Source organism: Meriones unguiculatus, chromosome 9 (assembly GCF_030254825.1).
Source record: "Meriones unguiculatus strain TT.TT164.6M chromosome 9, Bangor_MerUng_6.1, whole genome shotgun sequence".
In the NCBI taxonomy this organism is placed as follows: Eukaryota; Metazoa; Chordata; class Mammalia; order Rodentia; family Muridae; genus Meriones; species Meriones unguiculatus.
In genome coordinates, this window is record NC_083357.1 from 108,311,526 (window position 1) to 108,332,318 (window position 20,793).

At 40.6% G+C, this 20,793-nt stretch overlaps 1 protein-coding gene and 1 long non-coding RNA gene across 13 annotated transcripts in view; one reads left to right on the forward strand and one right to left on the reverse strand.

Moving 5' to 3' along the window:
- LOC110541176 (uncharacterized) overlaps positions 1 to 11,309 on the reverse strand; it is a 361,531-nt gene extending 350,222 nt beyond the window's left edge. For 8 of the 9 annotated variants that reach the window (XR_009594300.1, XR_009594303.1, XR_009594297.1 and 5 more), the window contains exon 1: positions 10,879 to 11,095. This is a non-coding gene — a long non-coding RNA (uncharacterized LOC110541176). Of the gene's footprint in view, positions 1 to 10,878; positions 11,096 to 11,179 lie in introns of those variants that run through there. The other variant, XR_009594304.1, reaches the window with a different exon arrangement.
- Positions 11,310 to 11,916: 607 nt separating this feature from the next.
- On the forward strand, positions 11,917 to 19,470 carry Slitrk5 (SLIT and NTRK like family member 5). Of its 4 annotated transcripts, none has more exons than XM_060391583.1 (2): positions 11,917 to 11,983; positions 15,270 to 19,470. In XM_060391583.1, the coding sequence occupies exons 1-2, from the start codon at positions 11,917 to 11,919 to the stop codon at positions 18,149 to 18,151; spliced, it is 2,949 nt and encodes a 982-aa protein (XP_060247566.1). In that variant the 3' UTR covers positions 18,152 to 19,470. The 4 variants fall into 4 exon arrangements, with proteins under 4 accessions (XP_060247566.1, XP_021520370.1, XP_060247564.1 ...); XM_021664695.2 differs by lacking the exon at positions 11,917 to 11,983 and adding an exon at positions 12,044 to 12,174; XM_060391581.1 differs by lacking the exon at positions 11,917 to 11,983 and adding an exon at positions 12,494 to 12,718.
- The last annotated feature ends 1,323 nt before the right edge of the window (positions 19,471 to 20,793 follow it).

Genomic DNA, 20,793 nt, shown 5'->3' on the forward strand with positions numbered 1-20,793 from the left:
CTCAACATTAAGAGACTAGACCACAAATGGTATTGCTAGGTAATTTAGCAACTTTTTTCCAATATTATTTTGGACCCACATGAGGGATTTTTTTTAACCACCAAGTCATTGAGAAACAGCCATGAAAAGAATAATGTTCTATTTCCATGGAGGGAGTTTCGGGAGGTTTTTGGTTGTGCTCTTCGGCTATGGGTATTTATTGTCATAAGGAATTGGTTTTAAATTATTAATCATCTTATTCAGAGAAAAGACGATTCAGATTCAAGGATTTCTGTCTTTTCTTTTTTCTTTTCTCTATTTTTTTTCTTTTGTAGGTAAGGAGAAATGGGTTGAAAAGAAAAAAAGGGAATATAGAAATATATTATAAGAATAAATAAATATATTTATTATATTTATTATAAACTATATAGAAATCATTTGTTATAAATATAACAAAAGTTAGATTATTATATCTATCTTAAAGATGTTGTTATATTTATACAAGGTCATTTTGATACATGTTTATGAATTTTGCTATAGTAATATAAATTCAAGGTTACTCTCAGTACTGAATTATATCAGCATACATGATATTTTATATATTTATTATCAGTTTAATAGATAGTTTATTATTTGAACAATCTCAAGAGTGGCTTATACATTAACAATTTGAATATACTCCTAGTAATTTGTTTTTCAAAACAATTTATTGAAGACATATTAAAAATCTGGAAATAATTCACATCACAGCTAAGTACTAAGAATATGTACATCATTATACATTTATTTCATTTTTTTATAAACTTTGATAAAAGTTCCAAATATCCATTTGAAAAAAGTCATAGTTAAGTCACACAAATAGGTCCCATGAGTCCTTGTAATTCAGAGCATTGTCTAGAATCTAGAATTTAGACAGTGCTCTCTGAATGAAATATAGAAAACTATTGACTAAAGTGGAAATTTCTAGTTTCTTTGAAGACTGAATTTTGTCATGTGATGTTTTTGCTGCAAAGTGGACACATGATGTTGCCCCGATTGGCTTGTGAGAGGCTATATTATGTTTTGCTTTCACCTCTCACATGTGAGGGGCTTGACTTTGGCCAGCTGAAAACATCCAAGGGTGGGCTTTAAGGAGTGGACATATTTAGAGGCTCACACACAGAAGACATCCATTGGTTTTTGGATAGCTGTACTGATCTTCCAGTGGTAACACTTGACTTCATAGAGGGAAACATTCCAGAGAGCTTCTTTGAGCAATCCAATAGAGTCTTTGACTGCTTCCTGTTGACCTTTGAACTGGACTGCTGGTATCCTGACAACTGAGTCTGGTAATACCCTAATGACCCATTGACCCTGAACAGCAGGAAGTCGATAAAGGAGAACTACAGCATGTGTTGTGCCTTGAGTTTTTGATCTTAGTCATTCTGATGGGTGAAAGGTGGAATCTCTGAGTACTTTTGATTTGCATTTCTCAGATGACTAAGGATTTGAGCATTTCTTTAAGTGTTCCTATGCTATTCCATATTCTTCAATTGAGAATTCTCTCTTTAGCTCTGTACCCCATTTTTTAATTGGATTACTTGGTTTATTGGTGTTTAACTCCTTCAGTTCTTCATATATTCTGGGTATTAACACTGTCAGATGTAGGGTTGCTGAAGATCTTTTCCCAATCTGTAGGTTGCCATTTTGTTTTGTTGGCAGTGTCCTTTGCTTTACAGAATATTTTCAGTTTCATAAGGTCCTATTTATTGATTGTTGATCTTAGAGCCTTTGCTGCTAGTGTTCTGTTCAGGAAGTTGTCTCCTGTGCCAATTAGTTCAAGGTTCTTCCCCTCTTTTTTCTTCTAACAGATTTAGTGTGTCTGGTTTTATGTTGAGGTCTTTGATCTGCATGGACTTCACTTTTGTGCAGGGTGATAAATATAGATCGATTTGCATTTTTCTATGTGTAGATATACAGTTAGCCAGTACCATTTGTTGAAGATGCTATCTTTTTTTCCCTTTTATGGTTTTGGCTTCTTTGTCAAAAATCAAATATTCGTACGTGTATAAATTCATTTCTGGATTTTTTATTTGAAGCAGAAGCTGAGACTCATAGCCAAACTTTGGACAGAGTGCAGGAAATCTTACAGAAGAACGGGAGAGATAGTAAGACCTGGAGGGCGCAGGAGCTCCACAGGAGACCAACAGAGCCAAAAAGTATGGGCCCAGTGGTGGTCTGCAAAGACTGATTAATCAACCAAGGACCATGCATGGAGAGGACCTAGACTACCTCCTCAAATGTAGCCCGAAGGTAGCTCAGTCTCCTAGTGGGTCCACTAGTAAGGGGAGCAGGGGCAGTCACTGGCATGAACTTGGTTGCCTGCTCTTGGATCACCTCCCCCTGTTGAGCTGGCTTTACTAGGCCACAGAGAAGGAAGATTTAGATAGTCCTTATGAGACCTGATAGGCTAAGGTCAGATATAGGGGAGGAATATGTTCCCTATCAGTGAACTAGGGGAGGGACATAGGGGAAAGAGAAAAGGACAGTGGAGCTGGGAGGAGATGAGAGAGGGGTCTACAACCTGGATAGATAGTGAATAAATTGTAATAAATAGTAATAGTAATAATAATAATAATAATGACAAAAGAGGACTGCAGCCCTTTTCCCTACTAATCTCTTACCTTAGGTTTTGGTGGTGGGTGTTGCAATGGAAGTAAAGGTGCTTTAGAACTCTAAATAAAGTAGGTTTGGTGAAAAATCTAAACCTGCAATTAACTATGTTGAAAGTTGGGTGTTTATCAGGTTGGTTTGAATGACAATGACCCCCACAAACTCATAGGCTTTCTTAGTTAATTCTCAGTAGGTGGAATTGGGAAGCATTAGGAGGTGTGGCTTTGTTGGAGAAGGTGTGTCAGTGAGGGTAGGCTTTGAGGTTTCAAAAGACACATATCATTCTCAGTGTGCTTTCCCTGTCCTCTCTTTGGGCAAGAAAATATGTCTGCTGTTCCAGGTAATATGCCTTCACTATCCCACGATGAACTTGAACCCACTGGAACGAACAGTTCAATTAAAGTCATATATATATGCTTGTTCATGGTGTTTTATCATAGTACCAGAAAGTTAACTAAGACATCATCGATAAGCCAAATTATTTCACTAAACCACTAGAATACATAGATGAAAAAAGACAATCTAAATAAAATGACTAATATAAGAAATGAGTACATTTGTATATGTTCATAATTTGTTTACCTTTAATTTTGAATTTAAAGTTGCAAGCTGTCTTTTCATGCTCATCTGTGGATAATGTATTCCATTATACTATGACAAAGCTCATGAGACTGATTTCTGTTTTTACCCTTCACAACCCTTTTGCTAAAGAACTAGGTTATTCATATTACCTCAAATTGCTATTACGCTGATGTTACAATGGGACATTTTTTAATTGTAATAGCGTTCATAGTATCTGAATACGTTATGCAGTCTTCCAGGGGAGAAAAATAACAAAATAAAAAACCTGACACAAATTTGATACCTATAAGCAATAACAATGACCAACTTGGTATAATATATTTTTCATTATATTGCTGACAAAGCTGGAGTGTTGGTGAGCCATGAAGGTATGACAATAGTTAATCAAACTACACACATAAAGGATTTATATAACACACATACATATATGTTCTATAATTACAGGAAAAGATATCATGAATATCAGAGGGAGTGCATACATGGGAGGAATTAGAAGGGGAGATAGAGGTATGGCAATAATGGAAATATGGTATGCACATATGAAATTCTCACACCATTTATACTAAGTATTACTCAGACTAAAACTCATGTACATCAGTTTTTGAACAACTGAAAGTGTAATCGTTGATCGAAGTCTGTGTACACAGCAGTAGTTTTATATGAAGGGTAGTAGGACACAGATGAAATGCAGAATGAAAACTTTAATCTTATGTTGGTGTTTCAAATCAAAATTGACTATTTTTTATTGAGATATGGTAATAACTAAAAGTTTTAGAGTATTATGATGTGTTATATGTCACTGAATGTGAATTTTATGTCACTATAGAAGATTAGGGAGATTGAAGGCATAATTTTTTAACCACAGAATAAAAGTTGCATTATGTAATTTTACAGAAAAGTTGAGTTGAGAAATCTGTTCCTTCAAAAGTTACGTTTTCATAAAGGTAGCATAAGATAAAGACATTATTTTCTAGTTTCATCCACTTGCCTACCCATTTTATTACTTTACTCTTTTTAAATCTTAGTGATATTCCATTGTGTATTTGTCCTGCACTTTCTTTTTTCCATTCTTCAGTTGAGAGACATATTGGATCTAGGGGAGTGGGAAGGTGGAGGTGGGAGAGTAGAGGAGAGGAGGAAAGTTCAACTGTGGTCAAGATGTCACATATGAGAGAAGAATACATAATTTTAAAATTTCAATGTGCAACACAAAATTAATAGTTTTAATTATAAATTTAATGATTACATTTTCCCAAGAGCATACTATTGTAATAATTAGCATTTGATAAAATAATGTGCTCATCATCCAGTATTTTGAGAGAAAGCACAGTTAATCTTATCAACTGCTTAGGGAAATATTTTCACAACTACAAATGTACAAACTGCATCAAGAATTGAGTTTTTTTTTTTCTTGTTTGTTTACATAGTTTGGTTTTGTTTCTCAGTGAAAGGTTTCTTTCTTTATTCTTTATGATTGTCTTTCTTTACACTTTCTTGATGTTATTTTATCATTTATTTTTAGTTACATTTTTATTTCTAAGATTATAGTGTAATTATATTTTGACCCTTTCTTGTCCTGCATCTAAACATTTCTATATACCCACCCTTGTTCTCTTTCAAATTTTGGTCACTTTTTTTTTTGTTGTTAATTTCTGTTAAATGAGGTTTTTAAGAATAGCTATACTGTTCCAGGCCAAGACATTTTTTTTATTTATTTTTAACTAAGCTTTCAGACAAGTAATAATCCTTCTCATTTCATTATTTTTACCTAAAACTCTGGGTAAACTGTGTAAAAGTATTTGACCTTAATAATAAACATTAATTTTCTGTGGCAGGGACTGATTCTATGACCTAAAACAGTGTTAAAATGCTGAGAAATAATATTATGTAAACCAGACTTGGCTAACTTTCCATGCAAAAAAAAACAAAACCCATTCTAATACATTCCATTAATGAATTAATGATAATTTGCTGTTCAACTTCTGCCCACTCTCATAGTTGAAAACATTACAAGCTAAAGTGCATTTAAAAAAAAAATCAAAATTGGTGAAATCTGGGCTGGAGAGATGGTCCTGTTGATAAAGTGACTACAGTGCAGGCATGAGACTTCTAGAAGCCATGCTGGAAGTAGTGAGGAGATGCAGAGAAGGCAAGAGTGAGCCAGGTACAAATTCATAACTTCCAGGTTCAATGACCTATCTTATCTCAAAAAAATAAGATAGATAGTAGTTACAGAAAACATCCAAAGCAGATGCACACATAATATTTGTGCACATACAAACATACATATGTGCATACACACAAATACAAACGTACCTACATGCATGCAAATGAAAATAAAATGAGGAATTGAAGAACTGGCTCAGCAGTTAAGCATTATCCTGCTTTCAAGGAGTACCTGGATTTGGTTTCCATTCCTTACAAAGACTGCATTACCATCTGTATCTACAGCTCCAAGGGATCTGTAATCCTTTCCTGTCCTCCACAGGCACTGAGCTTATACACACAAACCCTACACATATACTCATATGTACACATGATTAAAGTTGAAAGATAAAGCTCTTTGAAGTGGAATAAGATGAAATAGGTGAAGTGAAAATACTCAAGTACTGTTGTTCCTGACTGAGCACCATCTTTCTACACTGAAGTTATCTGGATAATGACTAAACCATAATACTCCTGACAACTTTCATTTATTGAAACTTCAAGCACCCCAAGCTACAAAAAGAAGACAAGGACTTTGGAGAGAGCTTCAGCATGCATGAAAACACACCCATTTTCTAATGATATTTTACTGATCTAAACCAATCTTTTTTTTTTCTTGTTTATAGGGAAAAAAATGGATATATAATGAGAAATTTTGAGATGCCAGAACATTTACTTGATCTCTTTAATAAACATTAAGATCCTTAAATGACTGTGGTTTGGAAGAATTGAAGAGACCTTCCACAGAATACAGACCAGACCCCTTGCCAAATATGAGTAATAATCATCCTTATTTTGCAGGTATCATAATCATTGCCATTACTTATGAATACAGCTGTTTATATTTGACTGAATTTTCATGGTAACCCAGAAATTGCACAAAAAAAGGAGCTTGAGTCTTTTTAGGAATTAATATTCTAACTTTGCCCTATCTAATATGCAGCTAATGGCTGCATATGGAGACTTAAATTTAAGAAGGTTAAATATAAGTAACAGCGTGTTCCTACATTTCAATTGCTCAATAGCCACTATCTGCTTATGGTGATCTTGTCAAATATTCATAACATATACTCTCATGCAATCTTATGCTTATGTACCATATATTTTGATGATAAATGTTAAGTTTATCATCAAAAAGTAAGTGTGATGATCATTGGAATTTCATAATATGAATTAAATAGATTTCATTGTAATTATAAGAGGGAGACATCATCACATTCTGTACATGAACATAACACTTGTTAAATGAAGAAATTCATAGACAAGTAAAATTTCTGCATATGAAGAGTTTTCTGGAGTTCCTTTTCCTGCTTTGGAAGATGAAAAACCAACACCATTGTTATGCCAATAAGGAATGAAATTTAATTTTAAAGAAAATAAAAATAGCAAATAAGGAAATAGAAAAGTGTACTAAATCAATGGACAGATAATACAAATTAATATTTCTATGTGTAAATCTTTAGTGTTGATTTGAAAAAGGAGGAAGATTCTTCCTCCAGAGCAAAAGCTTGCATTGAATTTTCTGTAATTATAGGTAACGGCCTAGTTGATAGGTTGTTAGATGGAAAGGCAGTACAAAACAATGAACCATTACTTGAGAAAACATGATCACTTTGAGGGAATAAAGATATATTGGGAGTGTACAGTATATCAAATTAGACATTCTTGTATAGAAAATAATTCTAAAATTTTCATGCCAAAGCTTGATTTCAGAAAAATGGTTGTTTTTGTTTTGTTTTGTTTTATTGAAAGGAAAGTGAACAACCAAAAAAAAAAAAAAAAGAAAAGAAAAGAAAAGAAAAAGAAAAGCACAGAAAAATCAGAGAAAACTTGATACGTGTTTAGTCTGTTTAGTCTTGTTTTCAAAACATGGCCAGAGGTAAAGGAGGACTAAGAAGGAGTGTTTTCCACAGGAATAGTCACTGTTCCAGCAAAGACAGACTTGAAACCCTAGCTAGCTGTGCACTAAAGCAGGTTCTCTTCCAGCAATAAGCACGTGTCAGTGCTAGAACAAGACAGATGGCAGCAGCCTGTGTTCTAGCTGTGTCTGATGAGATTCTGTATTTAAATGTGTAACAAATGCTTATTTTCTCATCTCCATGTAGATAACAGGAAAGAACAAACCTCCCAATTACAGATTTATTCTCATTTCTGCTCTACAAACTTATTTTGATTTTCTTCTTCACACCCAAGGCAATGAAATGAAACTAATGTTCTGTACACTCAACTCAATGGAAACTGGATTTTGTTAGGTGATATTGGTAGCCAGAAATGACATCTACCAAGAAGAGCTGTCAGGGGAAATATTTTTAACTAATTAATTTACTCTGATCTTTAAAACTATTAAGAATCTGTAGTAATATTATTATTATTATTGAACAACAAAATATATTTCAGAACTCTTGGCTAGAGCTTAATTTTGAGAATTGAGTTATAAGTCTTCAGAATTCTTATAATTATTCCAAATATTGTTATTTTTCAAGCACATATTGATCTTTTAAATCTCTTTTTATAAATGTGCATATAAACTGAAATTTTACGTACTAACACTTAGAGTGTAAGTTATCAATTCTTTTCAAGAGTTCTAGTCTTCTTTTAAGTGATAATAATCATTACTGGTTTTTTGCAAATATATTTTTCGAGAAAAAAAATCTGTCTCCTTTCCTCCCTCCCTCCCATCCCTCTCCTGTCTTCCTCTACTGCTTGCTTTCCTCTATTGGAAAATATTTGATGCTATACTGGCACACAGAACAAAAAAAAAAAAAAAAAAAAAAAAAATGGCAGAGCAGTTTTTCTGCACTCAGTAGTATTCAGGGTAGAACAGTGCTTCAAAATATATACTAATGCTTATTAATTTTGCATTGAGATTGTTCATAGTATTGTTCAAATCGAGCAATCCGCTGCATGTATTATCCTCTGTTATCGAATTGTTCATTTTATTTCACTACGACGTTTGTACATTTTCATTTAGGTAGGCTGTGTGCTGAAAGAGTAAGTGTTCAAAGTATAAATGCTTCTTAAACTTTGGCAGATGTTGATTCTGTCTTTCAAAGAAGGTGCATAGGAAATACACAATAAAATTATCTAACATACACAAATTGCTGTGTGTATTTGCAATGATGTGTATGAAGGAATGAAAAAACTCATACTTCGTACAAGTATTTCTTCTGTGCTAGACTGAAAATTGCTAAGTCCATAGGTGAATAAATAATCTCTGTGATATCAATCATTGTGGGTTTCACAAATATGACTGTATCCTGTATTTGTTGCAATTCCAAAAGTAGCATACTAGATAAAAACAAGCATTCCATCATTTCAGTCTACATATTGAATAAGAAAGCAACCAGAAATGATGACTCAGTTTTCTCAGTACAAGGAATTGTTTAATTTCTCCTTTTAGGGGTCAATAATTTATTTAACTTTGATATCAAAGCCTTCTGAAATAAATGTATTTTAAGTCTAAAGTAAAATGGATTGTAGGACATTGCTATTCATTACTGTCACAAAAGTAACATTAGATCTAGTTTTGGGGAAGTCTGAAGTTTAGCATTAGACCTCTTACTCCCAATTCACCATCTAATCTAGCAAAAACAAATGGAAGTCCTAATGGATTTAGATGCCAGTGACGTTGATCAATGCTCATAACATCTCACTGTTATTACTCAAGAATTTTCTCATTTATAATTCTTATTTGGTTGTTTCACAAGGATTTATAATTTTTGTCTGAGTATTTTGATATGTGCTTTAGCTTTGATAATGTGTCCTCAGCTTTTCACACCCAATTTAGTTAAATAATATTGTACTGATTATTAAAAACCTTAATCCTTGAAATAACTATTTAATCACTGATTTAATTTTATAGTATCCAGATGTTTTTATATAGACCTTTGAGTTTACTTTTAAGTATTGTGTGAAAAAATGCATATATATCATATGACTGTTGATTAGTATGGATCAAACAAATGTGTATGATCACGTAAATGAAAGTCGTGGTTCTAATTTCATTTATATATTACCCATTTCTATATTTCTTAGAAAATAGGCAACAGCCAAAGCAAATAGAAGCTTATGCATTTAAAACTGAACCTCTTTATTTCTGTGGTGGTTTTTCTCCTGCAGTCTATTCTTGTCTATGTCACAGGATTTCTTAAAATTCATTTCCCAGCAGAGCAGTTTATAGGGACACCTAGTGGTGAAAGTGACCGAGGCGCCTGTGGCAATGCTGAACAATGAATCAATGCTAAAGAGCTTTCGTTTATTCATTTGAACCACACAAGGAAATCTGGAATGTAGATATAAATGTTTCATGCAGAATTGCTAGTTGAACAAATTCCAAATGTATTTGATACTTGTAGGTTTAACAAAATTTGTTTTAAACAGACTACTATTTAGAATACAACAACACAACATAAAATATAAAGCCCTGTTCACATTGAGTGAGGTTGTGGAGGTGGCGTACACAAATAGTGTAAAGCAGATATCCTGGGAAATATAATAACCAAAATATTCTATGACCTGTCAGAACTTCTATTGCCTCAGTGATCATTAAAAATTAGATTGCTGACTGAATTTGGTGTTTTCATACCAGAGGTTTTTGGCTATGACTAATATTCACCTGTAGTAAAATTAATTATTCACAATTTCAAAACAAAATGGTGATTTGGTGATTTCACACTTTAAAATAAAAAAATATACATTGTTATATTAGATTATCAGATAAACACTCTGTGAAGATAGAGCAACTATTGCTTTTCGGGTAAATTTCGATAAGTACCTGACACATGCAGCTACATTCCTGTGATAAAATATGAAAATTTAACTGAGTTGTAGGAGTTTCACCAGTTGACATCATAGATTACGTCAGCCCTTTCTTTCTTGCAGAGCACCCAAACTTACATGAAATAAACAAAACTGCTTCAAACAAAGTATTTAAGGCTTAGCTAAAAGTATGTATCCAGCATATTTATTTAGAGGAAATTTTAAAAGCATTAAAATTTTCAAGAGGTTGAAATAATTCACTACCTGTATATAAAGCTTTGCAATGTAACACACAGAATTCTGTAAAGAGATATTTATAGTCTCTCTCTCTTTGTCTCTCTCGAACACACACACACACACCAATACTACCTCTGGAAACTATTAATACCAATCACATGTTTAATCAGAGTATAACCACAATAATTTCCCATAAATTAAAATTCAGAGAATTCCACTTATGTTTAAAAAGTTGTTTCAGAATAGAAAGAGTGAAATGCATTTGAATGGCAAAACTGACCATCAAGGACAGGAAGAAGCCTCTGAGCAGCCTGCCCTGGGCCACCAACTCCAAACAACTTTCTCTGCTGCTTGTGAGAACGCGGGCCTAACATTCGTAGAACACAAAGCACGTCTTAGGAGCATACAGACCTCCTTCAGGGGAGGGAGCTTCCTGGTTTCCTGGAATAAGCCGGGCGTACTTACCTTACAGGTGGAGTTCATCAGGTGAGTCTTCAAGAAACTCGCTTTCATCAGACACTGCTTCTATTTCGGTTGTTTCCAGCATTTTTGTTCTCTTAGCGTCTTCCCTTTCTCTCTGGAGAACCACCTCGACATAATTATAAAACATGACTCTTAAATTGAAAAGAAAATATATTTATATATAAAAGTAAGCCACTCTTTATAGCTAGGAAGAGACACTCCCTCCAGGGTCCTTTACTGGAGACGCTGGAGGCAAGGAACACAGACTCTTCTAAAGGGCAGAGGCATCTGGGCAAGCGGATACCGGTAGGAGTCGTCTGTCCCTGATCACCACCAAGCCTAGCACTGTCAGGGTTATTTCCAGTCCTCCCTTTCCGAGAAGACGGCGGCACACTCCTACGCTCCAGTTGCGCACATGGTCCAAGACTCCTCTGTCTCCACGAATGTGACATCTAAGGGGGTTCTGGTTTTGCCTCCGGAGCCCAGGGACGCCTTCGCCCTCGGCTGCCATCTACCGGCCACTGGACGCCTGCTTCGCCCCAGGCCCATCATGTCTGCTGCAGCTTGGCTCGCACCAGCGGCGCGACAATAAACAAGTGCAGCGGACCGGGCCCTGCACCCTCTACCCAGCAGATGTGGCCGCCTCCTCAGCTCCCACGAGAGAAGACGCGACTTTTCCTGAGTTTTTTTCAGAGCGTCCAGGCTGCCAGGACATGCCACAGGCGTAATCAGCGCCGATCCTGCCCCCCTCGGACCCTTCAAAGGATGTCGGAGATAAAGAGTTGCAAATAATGAGGATCGTGAGCCGCATCTGGGGAGGGATCGCGAAAATCCGCTGCGAACACCAAGAGCGGTGAAGCCGCCAAGAGGATGCGGGAGCCTTTCAAATACTAATTAGGGGCCGTGACTGCAGGCTCGCCTTGGGGACGGAGGCATCCCGGCTCCGGTGGTCGCGCTGCGCGGGGGAGAGGAGCACAGCGGAGGAACCCGTGCCGGAGCAGCCCAGGGGCCAGTACCACCTTCTCTCGCCCCCTCACTACCATGTACAGTGTGCGCTGCAAGAAGAAGGCAGGCGATGCACGCACACCCTCGAGCCCCGCTCCCTCTGGCTCGTCCCGGGGCGTGCGACACTGACTAGGGGGGAATGTGGTGAAGACGCCGAGCGAGAGAGGCTAGGGGGGAGGGGAGGGCCGGCCCGCGCGATCCCAGGCCGGAGGGTGCCAAGAGCCCGAGGCGGCTGGAGGGGGCGGCCGCCACCGCTGGGTCGGAGAAAGTTGCCCCCCTGTGCAGATGGGAACAGTAAGTACCCGCCGGGTCAGGGGGTGAGGCGAAGGGGCTCAGAGACCTGGGGATCGCGCGTGGGAGCGAGGCTGCGAGGGAGCCCGAGCGAGCGCGGGTGCGAGCGCCAGCCCAGGCTGACCAGCACGCCGGCCAGGCGGTGGGGGGACAGCCAGCCTGCTCCGCGTCCCCCTCCTCGTTTTCCCCACTTCCCCTCCCCACTGCGCCCTCCCCGCCCTGCCGGCTCAGGCTCCCAGACCCAGCCGCGAGCTGCCTTGCCAGTGAGTCCCTGGCCGTCCCCTCCCCCACACCCCACACCCCACTGCTCGCGCTGGCTACCGCGGAGCCAGGGAGAGCCCTTTGGGGAGCCCCGGAACCCGCGGTCGCCACCGCGGCGGCGGCCCCGGGCTAGCGGCGTCCGGGTGCAGCTCTCCCACGGCAGCTCAGCCTGCGCCGCCGGCAGCCTTCTCTGTCTGCCAGGGCTCCAGAAAATCAGTGCACACCCCAAAGAGGTGTTTTTCCAAAGGGTGGCTATGATGAGCGGGCCCCTGAGAGGTGACTCGGGGTAAGTCCGCGGTTCACTTTGCAAAAGGGGTTTCTGTGTGTGTCTGTGTGGTACGGCGAAGTGGCTTTCTTTCCTTCTCTCCCCTCCCCTTCTTCCTCCCTTTACCCTTCCTTTGCTTTGGGGCGGGGTGGGGGAGGGGGAGCCTCGGGTCCTGGAACTCCGCTTGCCTCTGCCTGAGCGGAGGTTCCAGCAGCTGTGCCTGGAGCCACCAGTCCGGCCTGGGTTTGGGCTCCCTCCGGAGCGACTCCATGCTGTTTAATGCGGGGATACGGCAGGCTGTGATCCAGGTTCTAAATTCTTTGGGAGCGAACAAATACAGCCCACCCCCCGTCCCCGCCCTCTGTCTTTTCTCTCTCTCTCTCTCTCTCTCTCTCTCTCTCTCTCTCTCTCTCTCTCTCTCTCTCTCTCTCTGTCTTATGTTTTAATAAACCGAGAACGTGTGGTGCACCCGCGAATTTACATCGGTGGTGCCTTTCCCAGTCAGATGTTAGCATTCCCAGCTCATTCAACTTTATTTTCTCAAATCTTCTGTCTCCTTTGATGGCTGGGGACGGCGGGGGAGGGGGTGGATGGAAAGGAGCTTTGGAGAAAGCTGTTCGACCCTGGCTAACTAGAGCTGAATTAAAGTTGTAAACGTTCGAATTTAATCCTGGCTGGACACAATTTGCAATGGACTCTGAGATGGGGAAGGAGGTGAATGGGGGCGGGGAGGCACCGCGAGGGAGGGGGAGGGGATCCAACCCAGCTGAATGGATGTGCACTTTTGATCCAGCGGAGAACCCAAATTTCAAGGTAAACGTTTTGCTTTCATGCCGCGGTGTTTAGAGCCCGAGCTGTCTGCTGTGGTGAGGGGAGGTCTGATGTAACAGCGAGCCTTCTGCACTATAGTTCCGATCGGTCTCCATTCGTCTGGGTGGCCAAATGTGAATGCTTCCTAGGCACACTTGCACATGTGCGTGCGAATGCAGACGCTCTGATCCAGGCTGGTTGGTGAGACTGAGTGTGGATGTGCAAGGTTTCCAGGCTTGAACCTGAGCTTCGGAAACGTCCTGGCATTACTTCTGGTTTGAGATTCTCACCAGGCTTCGGTGGGGAAGCAGAAACAAGGTTGATCAGGGAAAAGGCATAGATTCCCAGAACCCCACAGTCCTGTCAACACTCCCCAGCGCAATGCTCGCACATTCATTTATGTCCATGCTTTAAGAGTGTTGCTGTCAACCCAAAGTAGTAAGTCAAAGGAAGACTTCCAGTGACAAAAAAATTGGAGGGGGATCAAAGAGGTCTCTTAGATAACATCCAGACCTGTGACACTTGCCTCTATTTTGTCTCTTAATCATCCCAGCCTCCTTTTCAAAGAGAAAGGAAATATGGAAGGGGGCCACTGACATTTAAATGTAATAAGCAACTTCAAAGATGGAGATGTTGGCAAGGTGAAAGTTCGTTCCAAATCTTGTTAATTCGGAAGGGCTACTTTTTCATGCCGTGACAAACTGACTTGGAGCGTTGGGTAATACAGCTTTTGCCTCTGTTCGGTGGTTTACTTTTAGCTGTTTTCGGGCAAGTGGTAGATATGTCCTTTTTAAACTCACAGTATTCAGAGGTGCTCGGAGATTGCGGATGCCTTTGCTGAATTCTTTGTAATCCATCGTGCGGAACTATTACAGTGGTTAAAGATGCAGTTTGGTAGCGTCGCTGGCATGATCAATGAAAAGAAGTGGTCGCGGGGCGCTCTCGTAGAAGCACTGCTAAGTGGGTACATACAATTAGAGCTCTGATGTGCTTAATCGCTGTGGTGAAATCCACCATCAAATCGAACACCCCCCCACACCTCTATTCTCATAGCTACCAGGACAAGTGGTGATTTAAAAGCTTCTCTTGGCTCCTCTTGATGCATGATCTTGCATCCTTTCTGCCTCTGAAAAGTATTCTTCACGTTCCTACCCCAACATTTCTTGTGGTGGTTTAAAATAGCCCAAAGTATTGTGGCCCCACGTTTGACTGTAAAAATGGGAAACCTTACCAGTAAACTGTTATCAGAAGAGATTCTGAAAGAAAGCAAGGAAGGCTGAGTATAGGTGAGATGGAGAACCCTGCTTTTCTTTTCTTTTCTTTCTTTCTTTCTTTTTTTTTTAAGATTCGTCTTCCTTTTTTAAATTGGAGCAGTGAAATTGTACTGCCAGCCATTTTATGTATATTTATGGATTAGTTTTGATGGAGAGAGGGCAGAGAACAGTAACACAGGAATTTTTCTGCCTTCATATGCTAAGGAACAGCAAATTGGTGGCATGCTCATTATAAAATAACATGAGAATTCAAAGGAAAATGAACATCCAATTTTGGTAGAGTCTGAAGGACATCAGTGTTTCATTCAGGCAAGGGATATATATATATATATATATATATATATATATATATATATCACCCCTCCTCCATTTCAGAGAAAAACTATTAGGAATGAGAGATTTTCTGATTAACCCCATATTTGTGTGTGTGTGTGTGTGTGTATGTGTGTGATATTCTGTTATTTCCTTGTTTCCTCTCTTCCTTGCAGGAGGTAAAATGCACGTTTGCTGCCCCCCAGTAACTTTGGAACAGGACCTTCACAGAAAAATGCATAGCTGGATGCTGCAGACTCTAGCATTTGCTGTAACATCTCTCCTCCTTTCCTGTGCAGAAACCATCGATTATTATGGGGAAATCTGTGACAATGCATGTCCTTGTGAGGAAAAGGACGGCATTTTAACTGTGAGCTGTGAAAACCGGGGGATCATCAGTCTCTCTGAAATTAGCCCTCCCCGTTTCCCCATCTATCACCTCCTGTTGTCCGGAAACCTTTTGAGCCGCCTCTATCCCAATGAGTTTGTCAATTACACCGGGGCTTCAATTTTACATCTAGGTAGCAATGTTATCCAAGACATTGAGACCGGGGCTTTCCATGGGCTGCGGGGTTTGAGAAGACTACACCTCAACAATAATAAGCTGGAACTTCTGCGAGATGATACCTTCCTTGGCTTGGAGAACTTAGAGTACCTGCAGGTCGATTACAATTACATCAGTGTCATTGAAGCCAACGCTTTTGGGAAACTGCACAAGCTGCAGGTGCTCATTCTCAATGACAATCTCTTGTCAGGTTTACCCAACAATCTTTTCCGTTTTGTGCCCTTAACGCACTTGGACCTGCGGGGGAACAGGCTGAAACTTCTGCCCTATGTGGGGCTGTTGCAACACATGGATAGAGTTGTGGAATTACAGCTGGAAGAAAATCCCTGGAATTGCTCCTGTGAACTAATTTCTCTCAAGGATTGGTTGGACAGCATCTCCTATTCAGCCCTTGTGGGTGATGTGGTCTGTGAGACCCCCTTCCGTTTACACGGCAGGGACCTGGATGAGGTATCCAAGCAGGAGCTTTGTCCGAGGAAACTTATTTCTGACTACGAGATGAGGCCGCAGACCCCTTTAAGCACCGCGGGGTACCTACATACCACCCCTGCCTCTGTCAACTCTGTGGCCACTTCTTCCTCTGCTGTTTACAAACCTCCCTTGAAGCCTCCTAAGGGCACCCGCCAGCCCAACAAACCCAGAGTGCGGCCCACCTCCAGACAGCCCTCTAAAGACTTGGGCTACAGTAACTATGGCCCCAGCATAGCCTACCAGACCAAATCCCCGGTGCCTTTGGAGTGCCCCACAGCATGTACTTGCAACCTGCAGATATCTGATCTGGGCCTCAATGTCAACTGTCAGGAGCGCAAGATCGAGAGTATAGCGGAGCTGCAGCCCAAGCCCTACAATCCCAAGAAAATGTATCTAACAGAGAACTACATCACGGTTGTGCGCAGGACAGATTTCCTGGAAGCCACAGGGCTGGATCTCCTGCACCTGGGTAATAACCGCATCTCCATGATCCAGGACCGGGCCTTTGGAGATCTCAGCAACCTGAGACGCCTCTATCTGAATGGCAACAGGATTGAGAGGCTGAGCCCAGAGTTGTTCTATGGCCTGCAGAGCCTCCAGTATCTCTTCCTCCAGTACAATCTCATCCGTGAGATCCAAGTTGGGACTTTTGATCCAGTCCCAAACCTCCAGCTGCTATTCTTGAATAACAACCAACTGCAGGCCATACCTTCAGGTGTCTTCTCCGGCCTGACGCTTCTCAGGCTGAACCTGAGGAGTAACAGCTTCACCTCCTTGCCAGTGAGCGGAGTTTTGGATCAGCTAACCTCGCTCATTCAAATCGATCTACACGACAACCCTTGGGATTGTACCTGCGATGTGGTGGGCATGAAACTGTGGATCGAGCAGCTAAAAGCGGGCGTGTTGGTGGATGAGGTGATCTGTAAGGCGCCCAAGAAATTCGCAGAGACCTACATGCGCTCCATCAAGTCAGAACTGCTGTGTCCGGACTATTCCGATGTGGTGGTGTCCACGCCCACGCCCTCTTCTATCCAGGTACCATCCAGGACCAACGCAGCTACAACAGCTGTGAGGTTGAACAGCACTGGGGCCCCTGCAGGCTTAGGTGCCGGCACTGGGGCGTCCTCGGTGCCCTTGTCGGTGTTGATCCTTAGTCTGCTACTGGTTTTCATCATGTCTGTTTTCGTGGCAGCAGGCCTCTTCGTGCTGGTCATGAAACGTAGGAAAAAGAACCAGAGCGACCACACCAGCACAAACAACTCCGACGTGAGCTCTTTCAACATGCAGTACAGCGTGTATGGGGGTGGAGGCGGCGGCGGGGGCGGCCACCCACACGCGCACGTGCACCATCGCGGACCAGCGCTGCCCAAGGTGAAGACTCCCGCGGGCCACGTGTATGAATACATCCCTCACCCACTGGGCCACATGTGCAAAAACCCCATCTACCGGTCTCGAGAAGGCAACTCCGTGGAGGATTACAAAGACCTGCAGGAGCTCAAGGTCACCTACAGCAGCAACCACCACCTGCAGCAGCAGCCGCCGCCACCGCCTCAACAGCCCCAGCAGCAGCCCCCTCCGCAGCTGCAGCTGCAGCCTGGGGAGGAGGAGAGGCGGGAAAGCCACCACTTGAGGAGCCCCGCCTACAGCGTCAGCACTATCGAGCCCCGGGAAGACCTGCTGTCGCCGGTGCAGGACGCTGATCGCTTCTACAGGGGCATTTTAGAGCCAGACAAACACTGCTCCACCACCCCTGCTGGTAGCAGCCTCCCGGAATACCCTAAGTTCCCATGCAGCCCGGCTGCTTACACTTTCTCCCCAAACTATGACCTGCGACGCCCCCATCAGTATTTGCACCCTGGGGCAGGGGACAGCAGGCTGCGGGAACCGGTGCTCTACAGCCCTCCGGGTGCTGTCTTTGTAGAACCGAACCGGAACGAGTACCTGGAGTTAAAAGCAAAACTCAATGTTGAGCCGGACTACCTCGAAGTGCTGGAAAAACAGACCACATTTAGTCAGTTTTAAAAACAAAGGAACTCCGTTGGAGCTTTTGGGTTTAAAACAAACAGGCAAGCAGACACACTCGGTGAACACATGTGATTAATTGTGTCGTTTCAACATTTAGGGCGAAGTGCCTTGGCACGGGATTCTCAGCTTCAGAGGAAGCTAGCTGAAAGGGTGTGCGATTTCTTTTTAATTTTACACGTGGGAAACATTTGTGTAAACTAGGCACATCACTTTCTCTTCTTGTCTGTGGGGGAAAAGAGAAGGGCTTTTCGGGAGGGCGATTTGCATCAAGGGTGACCTTAAACACGTTGTGGTCCCTTTGCAGTGCTCTGAAGTTCCAAGAAGGGTGGGGGTGGAAGCAGCTTAAATTCTACTCATCCTTTAGGCTCCCCTTCTCACATCCTTCTTCTCCTTAGAGCCTTGACTTTGGTTAAGAGATTAGCACACCCCAACTTTAATAGGAAGTTTATCCTCTCTCACTTCTCCTCCCTCCCCTCCCACCTTCTTAATCCTTTCCTTTGTTTTTAAAGGATGTGTTTGTATGCATTCTGGACATTTGAATTAAAAAAAAAAAATCTTGTGATCCAGAAAGGCTCACTATAGATGTGGACAAATCATTAAAATTACAGAGCTATATGATCCATAATTGATTAGTCAAAATAACTTATTGATGAAATATACAAATATTTTATTGTAGCACCTATTTTTATATGCACATTTAGCATTCCTCTTTCCTTCACTATTTAGCCTATGATTTTCACAGAGGCATTGTTGCACTGTATTAGGAGCTGCATTTCCAAAACTAGAGTGATATCAGAAAGGCCTATTAAATATTTAAATACAAGGAGCACTTAATGGCAAAAGTCTTTAAAAGTACATAAAACCCATCCAATGGGACCTGCAAGTAAAAAATAGTTAACTAAAAAAAAAGAAAAAAAATAAGAAAAAAAAATGAAGCTGATTGTATCCCACTGTATAAAACGGTAAAGATGGGGCAATTCATTGGGTTGTTCCATTGAAAAAATGTTTTGGTTATATCAGAGAAAGTTGAAAAGCATTCTTATTAGTGAACCAAAATGATGTATTGGTTTGACTACTATTGTAGCCGATTTCCGATTGTGTAACCAAACCCAGTTGCATTTGTACAGATCCACTGGCACTTGCACCTCAGAAGACCAAATGATGGGCTGTACAAGTCTCTGTGCAATGTCTTTATCCCTCTGGGCAGATGCTAATGACAAACAGGATCTCTGTAAGACAGAACTACTATTGTTATGTATCCCAGCACATGTAATTTTTTAAATAGTTTCTGAATAAACACTTGATAACTATGTCAATTTTGGGGGATTTAAGTAATGATTCCTTGAGATGGTGGAGCCTCCCTTATTAACAATTTAAGAACTAGTCGCTCTTTTCCTCTAGTAAGAATAACTTTTCCCTAATTATAAAAAATTTAATGTATGTACACTCATGCACACACATACATAAAAGTTATTCCTTTATTGGTTCAAAAACATATGCTTTTACAGAATGTGTCACTTAATATGTTTATTAATAATATCTTAATTGTATGTTTCCTCACTGGAGTGTGATTCTAAGACATGGATCATGGTAAGTAATATGTTACATTTCCATTCTTCTTGCAGAGTTTTATATTTTGCCATATCCATGCTATTTCTGTAGCCTGAGGTCTTTCATATTTTAACTTGTGTGAAAATTGTTCATCAGTTTTGAGGAATACCTTACCTAAAGTTGATGGATGACATAAATGCCTGGGACCTTTGTGGGTATAAGGTGTCCACCTCTGGAAGGTTTGCCAGTACATTTAGATGAGCATTTAATGAGAGGAAATATTTGACTCACTCTGAAACCCAAAAAGCCAAGGACTTCATTACTACTGCTTTTTCTCTGCACTATCTCACCCAGAATGTGGGCGATATTAAGGGCTGTTTATGAACTTCCTGTTTAAGGAACAATTGCCGTGGCGTTCTGCCACAAAGAGGCAGCATTCACCCATGAGTAAATTGACAGTCACTACTTGAATTCGGGTTGAAATGGTAGACACAGTTTTCCTGAAGAATTATAAAAAGTGAAATAGCTACAATGCCACTTTGACCAAGAGCAGGAAGCTATCTACTCTTCATACTTGCTCTCCCAACTATTTTTCCAAAGGAGAAAAAGAATTAACTTAGTAGTGCCACAATATAATCATGAAAATAAACAGTCATCTCAGAATCTTCATCTACCTCCTTTATTTTCAACCCAATGTTAAGACCAAAACAACAACAACAACAACAAAAACAGCATTATTTTACATTGGTATTGTTGATGATATTTCTTTACAGACTGTGTGATTTTTTTTTCTTTGCAAGTGCTATTATCACTTTCACAATTATTCAAGTGTGATATTATATTATTAATTATGAAATACTGATGCCATTTAGAAACCTCCATGTAACAAAGTTTTATAATTTAAAGTCATAGTTATTCAACAAGGCATATTGCTGAACAATACTAACAATTTCCAAAGAAAATTAATTGACCTATTTTCCATTTTTTTTCAAATCAGCACTAATTTGTGTGATATCATCTAAAAATTTCCTTTATTTTTCTTTTTCCATAATACAATCTGAGGTTTTTATAATACTACTTTTTAAAAA

Bases quoted from the DNA above. Each gene is read 5' to 3' on its own strand.
- Slitrk5 (XM_060391583.1), top strand. From the start codon at position 11,917: ATGTACAGTGTGCGCTGCAAGAAGAAGGCAGGCGATGCACGCACACCC. The intron at 11,984-15,269 runs GCTCGTCCCGGG...TCTTCCTTGCAG, and splicing joins CTCGAGCCCCGCTCCCTCTG to GAGGTAAAATGCACGTTTGC.